We start from the raw sequence: 14451 nt of genomic DNA on the forward strand, positions 1-14451 counted from the left end.
TCTATTCTAAAGTTTAAAGTATAAGACATCACCCTGAGCCCAAGTCCAGGCAAAGTTTTCTCCAAACCAGTGATGACAAAATTATCCATCAACATTTTCAGCATTCATTGGGGATCTCTAAAATATTCATAACAGAAATCATTTTTTACTATTTACTAAGTCCCAAATGCTCTTTTGTTAGCTCCAAAATTAGATTAACAACTTTGAGCAACTTTTTATAATAATCAGGGAATATTCATGTATGTGGTTTATTTTTCCTTGGTAAAATAATTTTATCCATAATGTAATATCTAAGTAAAATTTCCATTTTTCTTTTCACAAATATTCAACTCTGTTTTATTTTGTAAAGATCATTTGATTTTTATTTCGATGTCCATAATCTCTGATTTTTTTCTTTTTTTAAGAGAGGGTAATTCTGATTTTTATATGGTACTTGCAAAAAGAATTTGGTAGTACAGTGTAAATATTGTTACCAAGAGACTTATTTTTTATTTTCTTCAATATTAATTTTTAATTTTAAATCATGTAAACAGAATTACTAATTTTTGACTGATATCTGTATTCAATAGTCAATTCAACAATTAGTTAATTAAACTGTAAAAAATCAGATTGCTTTGACTAAAATGAATTGTTTTATCAGTCAGCTTCTCTCCATTCCTCTCTCCTCCATGTCATCTTCCTGTCTTTCTTTCCCTCTCCCTCTCTTTATCTTTCTCTCAACTCTAAATTTGTTTCCATTTTTATTTCCATACCTCCTAGTAGACAAGAACAACAGAAATAATTAATTGGATAAAATGTGTATATTTGACGTTTGTAGTCAAAATGAATATAATATACAAATATATTTTTATATAATGACTTATCTCTTACAATTTATCATGAACAATCTCACTTGAGTCAGGACCTTGGAGCTTAGAGTGTTTTAGGGTCTATGAATCTTAAGCCTTGAAGGGATTTTTTTGATAACACAGTAGAATTCCCAAATGCTCATGCTTATGAATATAAACTCTGTACAGAATAGACACTTTATATTGATATAGAAAAAATATATTTTAAAATATTTTCTTTAAATTTCCATGTAGAAAATAATGTGCTAAAGTTGGAATTGTTTCCTTTTGTTATGTAATAAAAAATTACAAATAATCATTGGTGTTTTAACTAAAATTTGTGTAGTTTTTAAGTGAGATATTTTTACATATACTGTAAGAAATAATTTTAAAACATAGTTTATTCTTTACTCCTAGGTTCTAGTTTTGCACCATCATCTACTATTTATGCAAATAATTCTGTTTCCAATTCAACGAATTTCAGTAGTTCACAGCAGGTATGAATTTTTTTAAATTTAATCAATATTACATGTTTAGTGAAAATTTTTCAGTCTACAAAATAGCCGCATATTAATATTTGATTTGCCTTCTTAAAAATGAGTTTTCAGTACAATGATATTTCTGTTATTTGAAATTCTGGGGAATGATTTTGTTCTTGGATACAAAGTTTTTCATCAGTGTCCAAGGCTTTCTACTATTAAGACATCAAACTTTTATATTTTATTCATTTTCATTCATTTTTCCCCCAAATGCATTGTATAGCCCCTTGACATCTTAAATAGTGAATGCTGATCATAATTTAGACTTTTTTTGATATCCCAGGGTTATCACAAATATGATTTATTGTGCTAGACCATAACCTTCTGGCTCCCAAACCAACGCTCCCTCTCATTGTTCTCCTCCTATGTTGGCAAGCTGTTAACTCTCAGTTCTCAGTGGAATTTGAGTGTGTGCCTTTAACATTCCTCCTCATTCTAATGCCTGCTAAAAACTTAGAAAAAATTCAGTTTTGTTAGAATTGGGGTAAATCAAGAGTAGATAGACTCAAAGTGAGGGCCTAAAATGCCCTCTTTGTGAGGACCTGATGAATGGTCTTTGTAAGTGTAGGGGTCATTGATATCCATTTTGTTTGTATAAAGGTATTTTTTGTTTATTTCTTTGATTTCTGGTTCCCAGGTATGCTTCCAGTCACAGAAGTTGTCAGAAAAATGAATTTTGAATAAATAAAATATTAGCATATGCTAGAAAGATTTTGTATAAACACATGCATACCTATACATAATTTCATTAGTAATGGTACTGATTGTGTCCCAATTAAGGCTGTAACTAACCCTAGACTCAGTTAATGGTTTTCAAGAATTACTGTAACTTAAAAAAATGAAACAAATAAAAGAATTACTGTAGCTTAACATTCACCACATTATGGTCATCCTGAAGATGAGTCTTTTCAAATTAGCTAGGCTAGTACTCAGATGTCAGGCATCTCAGACATGACAAAACTCAAAATTTATTGCTTATTGTCATTGTTATCACCTTGGTACAAACTGCCAGAGCCTGTACTTTGCTGGTATGAATTCAAAGAGTCAAAGGGAGCCTCCAGGATAAAGTGAAGAATTGGAGTAGGCTTTTAGTGTAGATTTCACTGGACTTTTGTGTAATTATTGCCATATTAATATGTTTGAGATACTTTCAAAGTATTTCTCTTTCCTATTACTAACATAATTATATCTATTGTTTTCTAAGGAATTATTTTTATTATTTTAAGGATGATTACAATAACATAGAAATCATGGATATGAAAAAAAATTAGGGAACACAAGTCATTAGAACATGGCCAATAAATTGACTCATTCTACTTGACTGCACTTATTTCTTTTGTTTTGGTCTTTGTTCTTGTGACTAGTTTGGTTTGGGTTTTTTTGTTTGTTTGTTTTGTAGGAGTGTGATAGTGGGGGAAGGAGAGGTACCCGTTGGAAGAGATAAAGACATAAAATGAAAGAGTAAAATTAAATTATGAAAATACAAAGAGAATTAAATTAAAAATATATGAAATGGCATTTAATTAGGTTTTTCCTATATTTTGGAGAATGTAACATATTCAAAATAAAACTTTAAATCTTAGTGTAAAATGATCATCTAAAAATAATTTTAATAAAAGAGCTGTTTAGAGAAGTTGTAATAATCCCCCCTTTTTTATTCTATAGATACACTCTCCAGTAAGAGAGACAATCAAAATCTTTCCATCTGCCTTTAGACCTGGAGTCAAAAATTAGAACCAGTACTTGCAAAAATAGCCTCATAAAGATAAACATTTGAACACGTATGCCTTTGTTTAATGAAACAAAGGTCTCACTAAGTACTCTAATTGTGAGACATTAAACCTGGGGGAGACTTCAAATCAAATGTGGTACTCTCATTCATCTCCTTCCTTTTTTTCCCCCCTTCCTTTCACCATCAAAAAAAAAAAAAAAAGAAAGAAAGAAATTACCAGTAGATAATTAAAATGTCTAAGTGAAAAGTGAGAAAGGAAGTCACATTCCTTTGTGTGGATAAGGATCTCAGGTATTTGTGAACAGATTATGAAGATCCTCAGGTCTTTTTAAACTCTTACTTTTCTTCACACTCTCTCCCCAGAGTCTATTAGAATTGCTGCTCAGGATAGTTAATCACCTTTGAGAGTAGAAGATATCTACCAAAAATGTCTTTACTTTAACAGGCTTAATTTGAAATATAATGATGTGAAGTAATAGAGTATATTTAGAAGATAGCACTTTACAAGCTATAGCATTTTATAGCTTTAAAGAATTTTTCTCTAACATAACCTTTAGGTAGATATTGCAAATTCTAATATCTCTATTTTACACATTAGCAAACTGAGGGCCAGAAAGGTTAAGTAACTTGTCCATGGTCTGTCAGGTAATTACTTGTAGAACTGAAACTGAAGCATAGGTCTCCTTGCTAGACATCCAGTGTTCTTTCTCTTACCCCTGCCCCCATCTGCTCCTCTGAAGTCAGTAGAAACAAAAAAAAAAAGTTTGACTGGTTAGGATTTCTCAGATGCTAGAGTGGTATCCATGAAATAGGAAAGAGAGGAAATCCTTCAACATGGAGATCATCTATGGAAGATTTATGGAAGGGCATGGACAGGCATTTCCCCAACTGAGAAGGTATCGAATAGGTTATTATTTGTACCAGTCTAGGAAGAACCCACATGGATAAGATTGCAGATTCATTTTAGTATGGCAGGGTAGCTGTCTTGACTAGGGTAATTCTGTCTCCTGTACTTCTTTGTGGTGCATATAGAAAATCTGAACCCCAATCGCAGCAGTGTCTTCAGTTAATGCATTTCAATTATTGTTTCAGGATTACCCATCCTATACAGCCTTTGGCCAAAACCAATATGCACAGTATTATTCTGCATCAACATATGGAGCATATATGACTTCAAATAATACAGCTGATGGCACATCTTCATCCTCATCAACCTATCAGTTGCAGGAATCTCTCCCTGGCCTAACTAGTCAACCAGGTACAGATCTCCATTCAGGTGAAATACTTTCATATTTTTGTTGTATATACTAAAGTGTGGGAAATATTTCAAAACAGTGACTGAGATCATTCAGATGGTTACCCTGGTAGTATATAAGGTCAGATTTCACACTTATTTTGATATTTTAAGAGAATTTTTAATTTTGTTGAACAACAATTAAAAGAGATTTTAACCATAGAAGCAACAGTTTTGATATGAGTGTGGGTCTTTCAAAAAGGAATGAACCTTTCAGCAAATCAGCCAGAGTCATAGCTAGAAATGTTTTTTTTATCTAGAGCAAGTGGGCAAGCGTACATCCTCAACTGAGGAAAGGTTGGGATACTTCCCAACTAGAAGATGCAAGACAGAATCAAGGAAAAAGCCTACTCCAGATCATCATCTTATAGCTTACTATTTTAGGAAATTATTCTTATTAACTTGGTCCAAGCTTTGTTTTTTTTTATGCTACGGAAGAATGCAGGTGATTTTATCTTTTAAATTTGGTGCATGAAGGAATCCTGGTTGCATTGCCCTGTTTATGGCTCTGAGATTAGTGGTGCAGTTTATCATGTAAACAACTTTGATGACCTAATGTATAATGTTGTTTTTCTGGTAATGTGACTAATAATGACTTCATGCTTATGGGTTGTATATTTCAAGCATATATTTGGAGCACCCATTATTCTAGTTATTGGCTATTTCCTGTATTCTGGAACTTTGTATTACTAGTAGAGAGTAATTGCATATCTAAGTTTGATTGGCACACATGGCTGATACCAGTTTTTAAAAAATCACATGTATGCATTAGCTCTAGGTTTTTTCTTATAGTATTTTAATGAAATATTATTTGTTACTATATACATACTTGAAAGTATGTATAAATAAATAAAATGTGAAAAGCATTTTATTGAACATTTTTAATGTGTTTAAGGAGAATTTAAATTATATCTGCTTCCTCTGTTTATCAGTTTTTTCATAGACTGGTCACTTTATATTCTACAAATAGGCTCAGGCACCTTATAGAGAATGCATATTATATCAATCTCTTGTCTTCTATCACAGTAGAAACAGGGTATAAAAGATTCTGAGTCTGAATCTTACTCCAGGAATCAGTCCATAATACCATGAAAGGAGAACCAGGGTGAAAATTCCCCTAGAAGGAGCAGAGCAGGATTGCTTATGAAGTACAAGCCATAGTCTTCAGTTCAGAAAAGGAGTAAATCATAGGAATTAGCTAATTAAGTAAGTACAATTCTAAAAAAAAATTAGGAATTCAGTGGGGCTAGCTAAGTTTTATGTAGCTGGCCACTGTGGAATAATATTTAAACACTCATAGTATTTTCTAAAATCTTCATATGCTTCAGGTATTATTAAGTTTAAATATACTCATAGTAATAAATCCCTACCTATATCATTGCAAATAAATAATTGAGAAAAGGATATAAGGGTGTTTTGGTATATTTTTAAAGACCAGCTCTGTGATTTATATATAATATATATGTGTATGTGCATGTGTGTATGTATATGTGTGTTTGTGTGTATGTATATATGTATGTGTTTAAGGTGTGTGTATGTATGTATGTTACTAATATACATGAATATAAACAGTTATTCTTTCCCCATTGCCATCTATATCACTGGAATTGTCTTCTAACTAGGCTTATATATTATAGGATTGTTCTACTCACCAACTTTGTAGCTAAAAACTAAATGTTTCTTAATTACCATATTCAGAACCTGCTTTAAAAAACCAATAGTTGAGCAGAAAAGAGGAAATACAGATAAATGCAAAGTGCCACTCCAGGGTTCAAAAAATCAGCTTCACAAACAGGGAATGGGGTATAGAAATCTATCTTGCCCTACAAGAAAATAGAGGCGTAAGGGATAAGAGAAGGGAGGGGGTTGATAGAAGGGAGGGCAGATTGGGGGAAGGGCTAATCAGAATACATGTTGTCTTGGGGTGTGGGGAGGGGAGAGATGGGAAGAACATTTGGAACTTGAAATCTTGTGGAAGTGAATGTTGAAAACTAAAAATAATTTTTTTAAAAAAGAAAACATTAAAAAAATCAGCTTCATAAATACAGAAAGGAAAAGGCATGATGATGAAACAATGGTTTCTGAAAAAAAAAATGATCTGGGGTCTTTTTGAACCATAATCACAGCATGATTTAATAATGTGACGTGGTGACCAAAAAAACCCAATGCTGTTTTAAACTGCATTAAGAGACACACTGTGTCCAGAAGAGAGAAAATTATAGTCTCCTGGTACTAAGTCACAGTTAGACCAGATCTGGAATATAATATCCACTTCTGATCAGTACACAGTAAGAACATAGGCTGGAGAATGTCCAAAAAGAGAATGACCAAACTGGTAGAAAGATGGGGTACCAAGTCTTAGAAAGATTAATGGAAGGAATTAAAGATGAAAAAATTTATGGGGAACATGAGATTAGACTTGTTTTGTTTGATTCAGTAGGAATAACATATATTTCTTAATATTGGGTGGGAAACCAATAGGTAGAAAACTCCAGTTCAGCGTTAAGAAAAACTTTCTAACCATTGCTGTTCAGTTGTATCCTACTCTTAGTGACCTATGGAACACAGCATGCCAGCAGGAGGACAAAACTGAGATCCTATCATTGTATTTTACAGAGCAGAATTAAAGACAAGATTAGCAATGTGTTTTTAAGTGAACTTTCTGCCATCAACTGAACAGACACACATGCATTTGTGTGTTCACATATATACATATACACACATATATACATGTACTTTTTGTTTGCTTACTGACCTGATATATGTGTAAAGTGCTTTGTAAAGCTTATAGTAATATTAAAATTTTAGCTATTATTATGGTCATTGTGGTCGTTGTTATTATTACTATTGCCGGGAACATAATTGGGGAAAATAAGTTTTTTCTTAAATTATAGTGTAATTGCAAAAAAGAAAAACATTGTCTTGATATACTTAAAAAGGTAAGCTTCTATTAAGCAAAGAATGATTGACTTTTAGGTTGAACATTTGGTTTATATTAATCAACAAAGGCAATCAACTCAGTGTTTTGAATACATATTTATGTGTGGATATATAGTACATATATCCACACATATGTGTGTTCAGAAAATATATCTATGTATGTATACATGTATGTATATATATGAATAAATATAATGTATTTACACACATATGTATAAATTCATAGCAAGCTGTTCCTTAGTTCAGTGTTATAGAACTGTCTTTCATGAGAATTTTAGCAAAGAATTTATTTACTTGGAAATTTAAAACATAACGTTTTTGGGTTTATCATTGTTTACTGATGCTTGGTAGCATGGTTAATATTATTTTGAAATTTTAAAACTTATTATTGCCATTTTGATTTTAAAATAGAGTTAAACTATTTGTAAATATTTTCTTATCCCATTATCACTTTTTAAAAATTCTCTTTTCTTTGAGAAACTGTGACTATCCAACCAAAGACATTTTAAGTTTGATTTTACTTAATAAGATAATGCTATATCAAAAAAAATTGAACAAATTTTGCACCATGAATTTTTTCCTTTAATTATATTGGAATTTGGTGTACAGAGTTGAGAGAAATGAAAATGTTTCCCCTTTAATACAAGTGTATATGTTATAGTAAAAGATGAAAAGAAGGGACTACATCTACATTTGTTTAAAATAATACTTCTGACTTCTGCCATCTTTAAAATAGAAACGTACCTTGTGTCCAATAAAAGACAGCTGGCCATTCTGATGTTGAGATTATCCTAATGAAATAAAGTTGGATATAAATGCCCAGAATGTCCAAGGTGCAGTTATTAGTTACAGTACTGATTAAAGGATAATTATGCAATCATGTACTGTGTTGGTTTAAGAATAAGCCTAAGGCAATTGGTAATGACTAAAAGTAGATGGAAATTGTAAATAGCATTCAGTTATTTATTTTAGCTATTAGGCAGTTTTATGAAAGATTTAAGGAAATTGGACTGCAGTAATTAATAACAGACCTTTTAATTCATTATCTTTATAAGGATTTTTGAGTGCCATTAACATAAAATTTATAGATATTTGGGATTATATTTTTAAGAGGAAGATTAAAATGTTAAGAAAAACTAGAGAGTGTGTTTTCCTAAGTCCATTTTGTCAAATGTACTTTTAAAATCTTTGAAATTAGGCACATATTGTAATTTGGAAAAATCTTGCTTTTCACCTGAGCAGCTCAATGCACTTTATAGCACATTAGCTAATTAAACTTCTCAAGTACGCCAGGAGAAGTAAGTGATACAGTGAGATTACTTCACTCTTTGCTGAAATGAAGCCCAGTCTCTTGGGCAGGAACATAATAACTGTTAAAGAGTCCCATGGTTTCTTACTTTAAGATTGTAATAGGGAAAGAGTGCTGAATCTAATTGAAATACATAAGGATTTTGAGAGGATGGACCCCATTACTATTCTCCATCACTGAAGGTGATAATTCTAAAACCCCAAGCAATTTTAATTTCCACCTGTTCCCACAGACTATGTAAATGTGACTTGTAATTACTTGAGTTGGAATTTGGCACAGGGACTGGAATGAACAACTTTCACCTTGTTTGATTGAAAAAAAAGTGTCACCAAATGTTTAATGACTAGTTGAGCTCAAATTCCAGGCTTTACTCTCTTATTGGAAGACATAACGGAACCTCCAGCAGGTCCAAGGAGGCAGTGGAATTCCACCTGGGTTAACTTCCATAAGAGACTATCTATAGTACATGCCCATCCTAGGATATGCTCGTCCAACTCATTCCTGGGATACTCCTGGGGCTCATTGTCATAGAAATTGGACAAAACAACAGTTTGTTTGGGCTATTATTTCAGTGAAGAATTAATCAGGAGATTTATCTGCTTTCTTTTTCACAAGACAGATCTAGTTTTGTTGTTGTTTTTAGTTCATTCATAACTTTCTTCAGTCTACTCTCCTTTCATTACACTCCACCATGAGTTCCATCTGTCAATGTGATGATCTTAGTCTTCTGGTTCCTTGAGATTCCACCCACCATTTAGAATTAGCAAATCCTGGGCCATCAGTAAATACTGAAGGCTTTGCTACTGCTTAGGCTCTGGCTGGTTCTTCTAAGAAGGTAGCAACTACCTTCTTTCTCTTCCGACTCAATGTCTCTGACTTTGTGGCTTTGGTTTGGTGTAGATTTTATCTTCAGCTGGCTCCTCATTCAGGAAATTTCTAGGAGGCTACTGAGCCTCCCTCATTGTAGTAATCATCTTACACACCTCCAGAAATGATTATCTACTTCTGTCTCTTTTTTATTGTTCTAGAAACAAGGCTATGGTGATCTTAGGGACATCCAAGGTATCCAATTAGAAAGATCATAATGACTAACCTTAGGGAATTTTACCTCAAGGAGATTTTCAACTAAATCTTTTAACATTTAATTTGAATGAATATTTGTATTTGTATTTTAAAAACAGCATTTGATTCACAGTGTGCAATAATTTTGTAAAAGTCAGCATAGTAAGATATTCTCTGCTGTGGTCGAAAGGCATCACAGTGAATAGGGGACAAGATAAGTCAGGAAGGCTGGAGTACAAATATAGCTGATGATGTAGAATCTTGAGGAAATGCCTTCATTTCTTAGCGCAGAGATATACCTAAGACCACAAAGATAACGTTCCTGAACTGTAGTAGTACAAGTTGCTGTTCTAGCTCTCCATGTGTAAAATCACACATCTCTCCCACTATTCTTTTTATTTCTAACACATTGCCTGACTATATGTATTATATATTTTTCCAACCACGTGGATACAGAAAGAGGGTTTTTGTTGGGACATTTTTGTTTTTTTTTAAACAAACATTCTGTGAAAATGACCATGAAATTTCAAAATATTTTCAACTACAGCCCCTTTCCAATCTTTACAATCTTTGCATGTATGTTGAAATATTGAAGAAGGTGAATGGTGATTTCTCCATTGCAACAGTAGCTAGCTAGATGTTGGAAAGAACTTAATTGTTACTGGCTTTCACTTAAACTGTCTTCTCACTGTTGTTTTTTTTTTTAATCTTCCTCAGTTCACTATTTTTAAATATATCATATGAGAATTCCACTAACAAAGTACTTGGAGAAATGAATCTTTAGAAAAAAAAGTTCAAAGACGTTAAATGTACTAGCTTCTGGTATGTTTGGAGTGTATAGTTCTTTGATATGTGAGCTAATTATTCCAAAGTCACAACAGTTCATAGTTTGGAAAAGCAGATAAATAGACATGGTTTCTGCAAGATTTAAGAGTAAAGTAAATGGATATGGATAAATGGATATCTCACTTTAAAAAGAATTATAAGATAATAAATAATATAATTAACTTAATAACAATTGCTACAAAAGAGACCAAAAAAGTGTACCTAAGACTAGGAAATTGATTTTTTTCCTCTGTGTGAATTAAGTTTGATTAAATTTTGATTTAAAATTTAAATCACTAGGTTTAGGCCACATGAAAATCACATTTCAGATAAGTTTATTTTATTATTATTATTATATCATTTAATTTCATAATTGCTTTTCTACCTTAGCAATTATTTTCAGTTCTGTTTCATTTTAGAGTAGATAAAAGTTTTCCATGGAAAAATTATATGATAGAATTGAAATAATATATATATAGTTAACTAAGGTAATGCTGCATTTAACTCTCATGGCAAAAAAGTTACCTAAAACTGTTAAATATCTAGATATGCTAGAAGTGAATATTATAAAAATAAATATTTCCATACATTTTTTCAGAATAAAGATTTGTAATAGAAACACATTGAGACTCCATTCTGCTTCACATAGTTTAAATTAATTTTGAGGGGAATATTATACAAAGCAAGTATAAAATGAACAGAATACCCCAGGATAAAATGTAATACCATTGTGACTTTTCCCATATGGCAAAGCCAAGTGGAACTCACAGGCATTCTCCATACCTGGGCAACAGTATAAAATTTGTGGGAGGTAGTGTCTTGGTTATAGTCTTATAAACCCAATAATCCAATTTGTATATATATATATATTTAACTAAAAAATACATTTTCATGTTTTTCTTAGCAATTTTCCTTTCTATAAAAAAATACAACTCTTTGTTAAAATAGCTAAATACCAATATTAGCCATGTCATTAATCACAAAATCACAAAATAAGATAATCAAAGCAATAATCAAATAAACACCAAGACATATTTTTTCTCTATTTCTCATTGATCTTTAGTGTGTAAATTATGGTTTACGTTCATTCAATAAATCAACAGTTGCTAAGTGTGTATTATGTGTAATGCACTGTACTCAGCATTGGGCACAAATCAAACATAAATAAAGAAGGCAGAAAGCAAGCATTTATTAAGTACTTACCATATACCAGGCACTATGCTAAGCACTTTGCAAATATTATCTCACTTGATCCTCACAACAACCCTGGTAGGGCAAGTGCTATTATTGTCCACATTTTACAGATGGGAAGAGCAGACAGATGTGATTTGCCCAGTGTCACATAACTAATAAGTCTCTGAGGCTGGATTTGATCTCAGGTCTTAATGACTCCAGGCCCAGCTCTGTCCACTATATCACCTATTTACTTTTATATCTCTGTGAAGTAGAAAGCGAATGGAACTTGGAAACAAGTGACCTGGGTTGACCATTTACTATCTATGTGAGGTCTGAAGGAGCACCATAGATTTAGAACTGTAAGGGACCATTAAGGCACCAACTGTAAGGGAACATATAATCCAATTACTCCTTTTTTACACATTAGAAAATCAAGACCCAATGACATTAAATGACTTCCATGAGGTCATCTAGGTAGTAAGTGAAAGATCTTGAGATCACACTAAAGACCACTGACTCCAAATCCAGCATTCTTTAAGCTGCATCACTTTTGACATGATTTTTAACCACTTCTGGTACTCACTTTCCTTATCCATAAAATGAACAGTCACATTAGATGACCTCTAAGGTCTCTTCTCAGCTTTATTTTTCTGTGAGTCTGTGATTATAAATGCCATTTTACTTCCCTGGGACTCAATTCTTCATCTTTAAACTGAAGGATTTGAAATAAATCATCCTTTAGATCATTGCTGTTCTGGATTCTGTGTGTTGCAGGCATGGCTCTCACTCCCAGACCTTCTTCGTTCATATTCAGTGTTGGAATGAATTGAGGCACTCAGAAATAACTGAATGTTTAACAAAGGAGGAAGTTTACTTTGCACTAACACAGCAAGAGTATGCAGAAAGGATACATTGACATTGAAAGAATCCCCTTTCATCTCCATCTGGGAATGTTTCTGGTCAGGAGGTCATCAGGATATGAAGACTGTCTTGGTCTCTGGCACCCACCAAGTCTGAAAGGCCCAAAGTACACATTAGCTGGGCCCATATCTGCCTCCCATGGAACCCAAAGCCTTCAGGAAAGCTTAGAGTGAAAGAACTTGGGTTCATCCTATTATGCAGTGATTATGTTTTATCTAAGACTTAGAATCTATGTGATAAATGTAGAAAGTTTCATTATAACAAAACACTCCTGTAGGAAACACATAGATGAACAACGAACATTTTTTCTCTGTTTCCATTGCCCTTATAATGGAATAGTTGGTGGCTTTCCAATAGATAGATAGATAGATAGATAGATAGATAGATAGATAGATAGATAGATAGGTAGGTAGGTAGATAGATAGATATAGATATAGAGAGATATAGATATAGAGATAGATAGAGATAGATAGATATATAGATATGCCTATAATGCCAACTGCCCTTCTTTTGCATGCTTCTATTTTCTTTATTATAAATCCTCCTTTCTCTCCATGTGCTTCTCCACCTCTTTGTGTGCCTGTCCTCTACTGACTACAAGTCTCCCATCAATAATTATTGTGTTTTTTTCACTAAGATGTACTAATGAAGAGTTACTAATTCATAGCTGTGTTATAGAATAAAAAGATGGAGAAAAAGCATCTTTGGTGAGGATGACAGGTGGCTGTTTATGGTCAGTTGCAAGCCTTCTAATGATTATGTTCCCCCTTTTAAAAGTAGGATCTATCACACATTAGCCAAGGATTCCTGGTATGTAACAGCAATAACTTCCATGTAAAACCATTTTCTAAAAAAACAAATTTTCATCTAAGTTGCAGGTGACTAAAATGTTGCTAAGTAAAATATTCACATCATGCTTGAAACAAACTAAAAAAATCCATTGCTTCTATCATTTTAGAACATTAGTTCTAATCAATGTAAAAGCTCCCTTTTGTATATTGGCATAATTTACATTCTGTCTTCTCTCTATACCCGTTTGTTACACACTGCCCCTCATGCCTAGAATGCTCACTTCCTCACCTCTGCCCCTTGGAGCTCCTGGGTCCCGTTAAGGTTCAGCTCAAGCACTCCTCCCTAAAAGAGGCCTTTCCCCAATCATCCCATAATTCTTTCCCCATCTCTCCCCCTTCTGCAATAACTTTGTACTTATTTTGAATATTTTTCATATTTACTTATCTCTACCATTCCATTTCCCTTATTTGCCCTAACCTCCTTGAATGATGTTTCACTTGCATTCAACTCTTGGTGATCCATTTGGAGTTTCTTGGTAAAGATAACTGGAGTGGTTTGCCATTTCCTTCTCTAGCTCATTTTATAGATGAGGAAACTGAGGCAAACAGGCATAAGTGACTTGCTCAGGATCACACAACTAAGAAGTGTCTGAGGTCAGATTTGAACTCAGGAAAATTAGTCATCCTAACTTTAGATCCAGTACTCTATCCATGGTACCAACTAGCTGCCCAAAACTTGATAAAGGGTATTATTTCATTTTTTTCCTCTGTATCCACAGCAACTCACACAATGCTTGGCATATTTTAATAAATACTTATTGAATTGCCTTTACTTTGGCAATCCCATCTCTAACACTGGTAGGACAAAGTATAATGGACACAGTTAAATTGAGATGGCCAAAAAGAAGTTACATTTGAAGTCATGAAAAATACGTGATCATACTTGGAACCATGGGCATGTTATTAATCAAAAACTTTTTGCTAAAAATTTCCATGTTTTCCTACCAGGAAAGATTTTCTCTTCTCCTAGGTTCC

The 14451-nt window shown here is 32.9% G+C and overlaps 1 protein-coding gene across 8 annotated transcripts in view; it reads left to right on the forward strand.

Moving 5' to 3' along the window:
* EYA4 (EYA transcriptional coactivator and phosphatase 4) overlaps positions 1 to 14451 on the forward strand; it is a 315711-nt gene that overhangs the window by 251722 nt on the left and 49538 nt on the right. For 5 of the 8 annotated variants that reach the window (XM_072643383.1, XM_072643385.1, XM_072643382.1 and 2 more), the window contains 2 exons: positions 1245 to 1324; positions 4191 to 4374. In XM_072643383.1, coding sequence (XP_072499484.1) covers positions 1245 to 1324; positions 4191 to 4374 — 264 coding nt within the window. The remainder of the gene's footprint in view (positions 1 to 1244; positions 1325 to 4190; positions 4375 to 14451) is intronic. The other 3 variants (XM_072643389.1, XM_072643387.1, XM_072643388.1) reach the window with 1 other exon arrangement.

Source organism: Notamacropus eugenii, chromosome 2 (genome assembly GCF_028372415.1).
Source record: "Notamacropus eugenii isolate mMacEug1 chromosome 2, mMacEug1.pri_v2, whole genome shotgun sequence".
NCBI lineage: Eukaryota > Metazoa > Chordata > Mammalia > Diprotodontia > Macropodidae > Notamacropus > Notamacropus eugenii.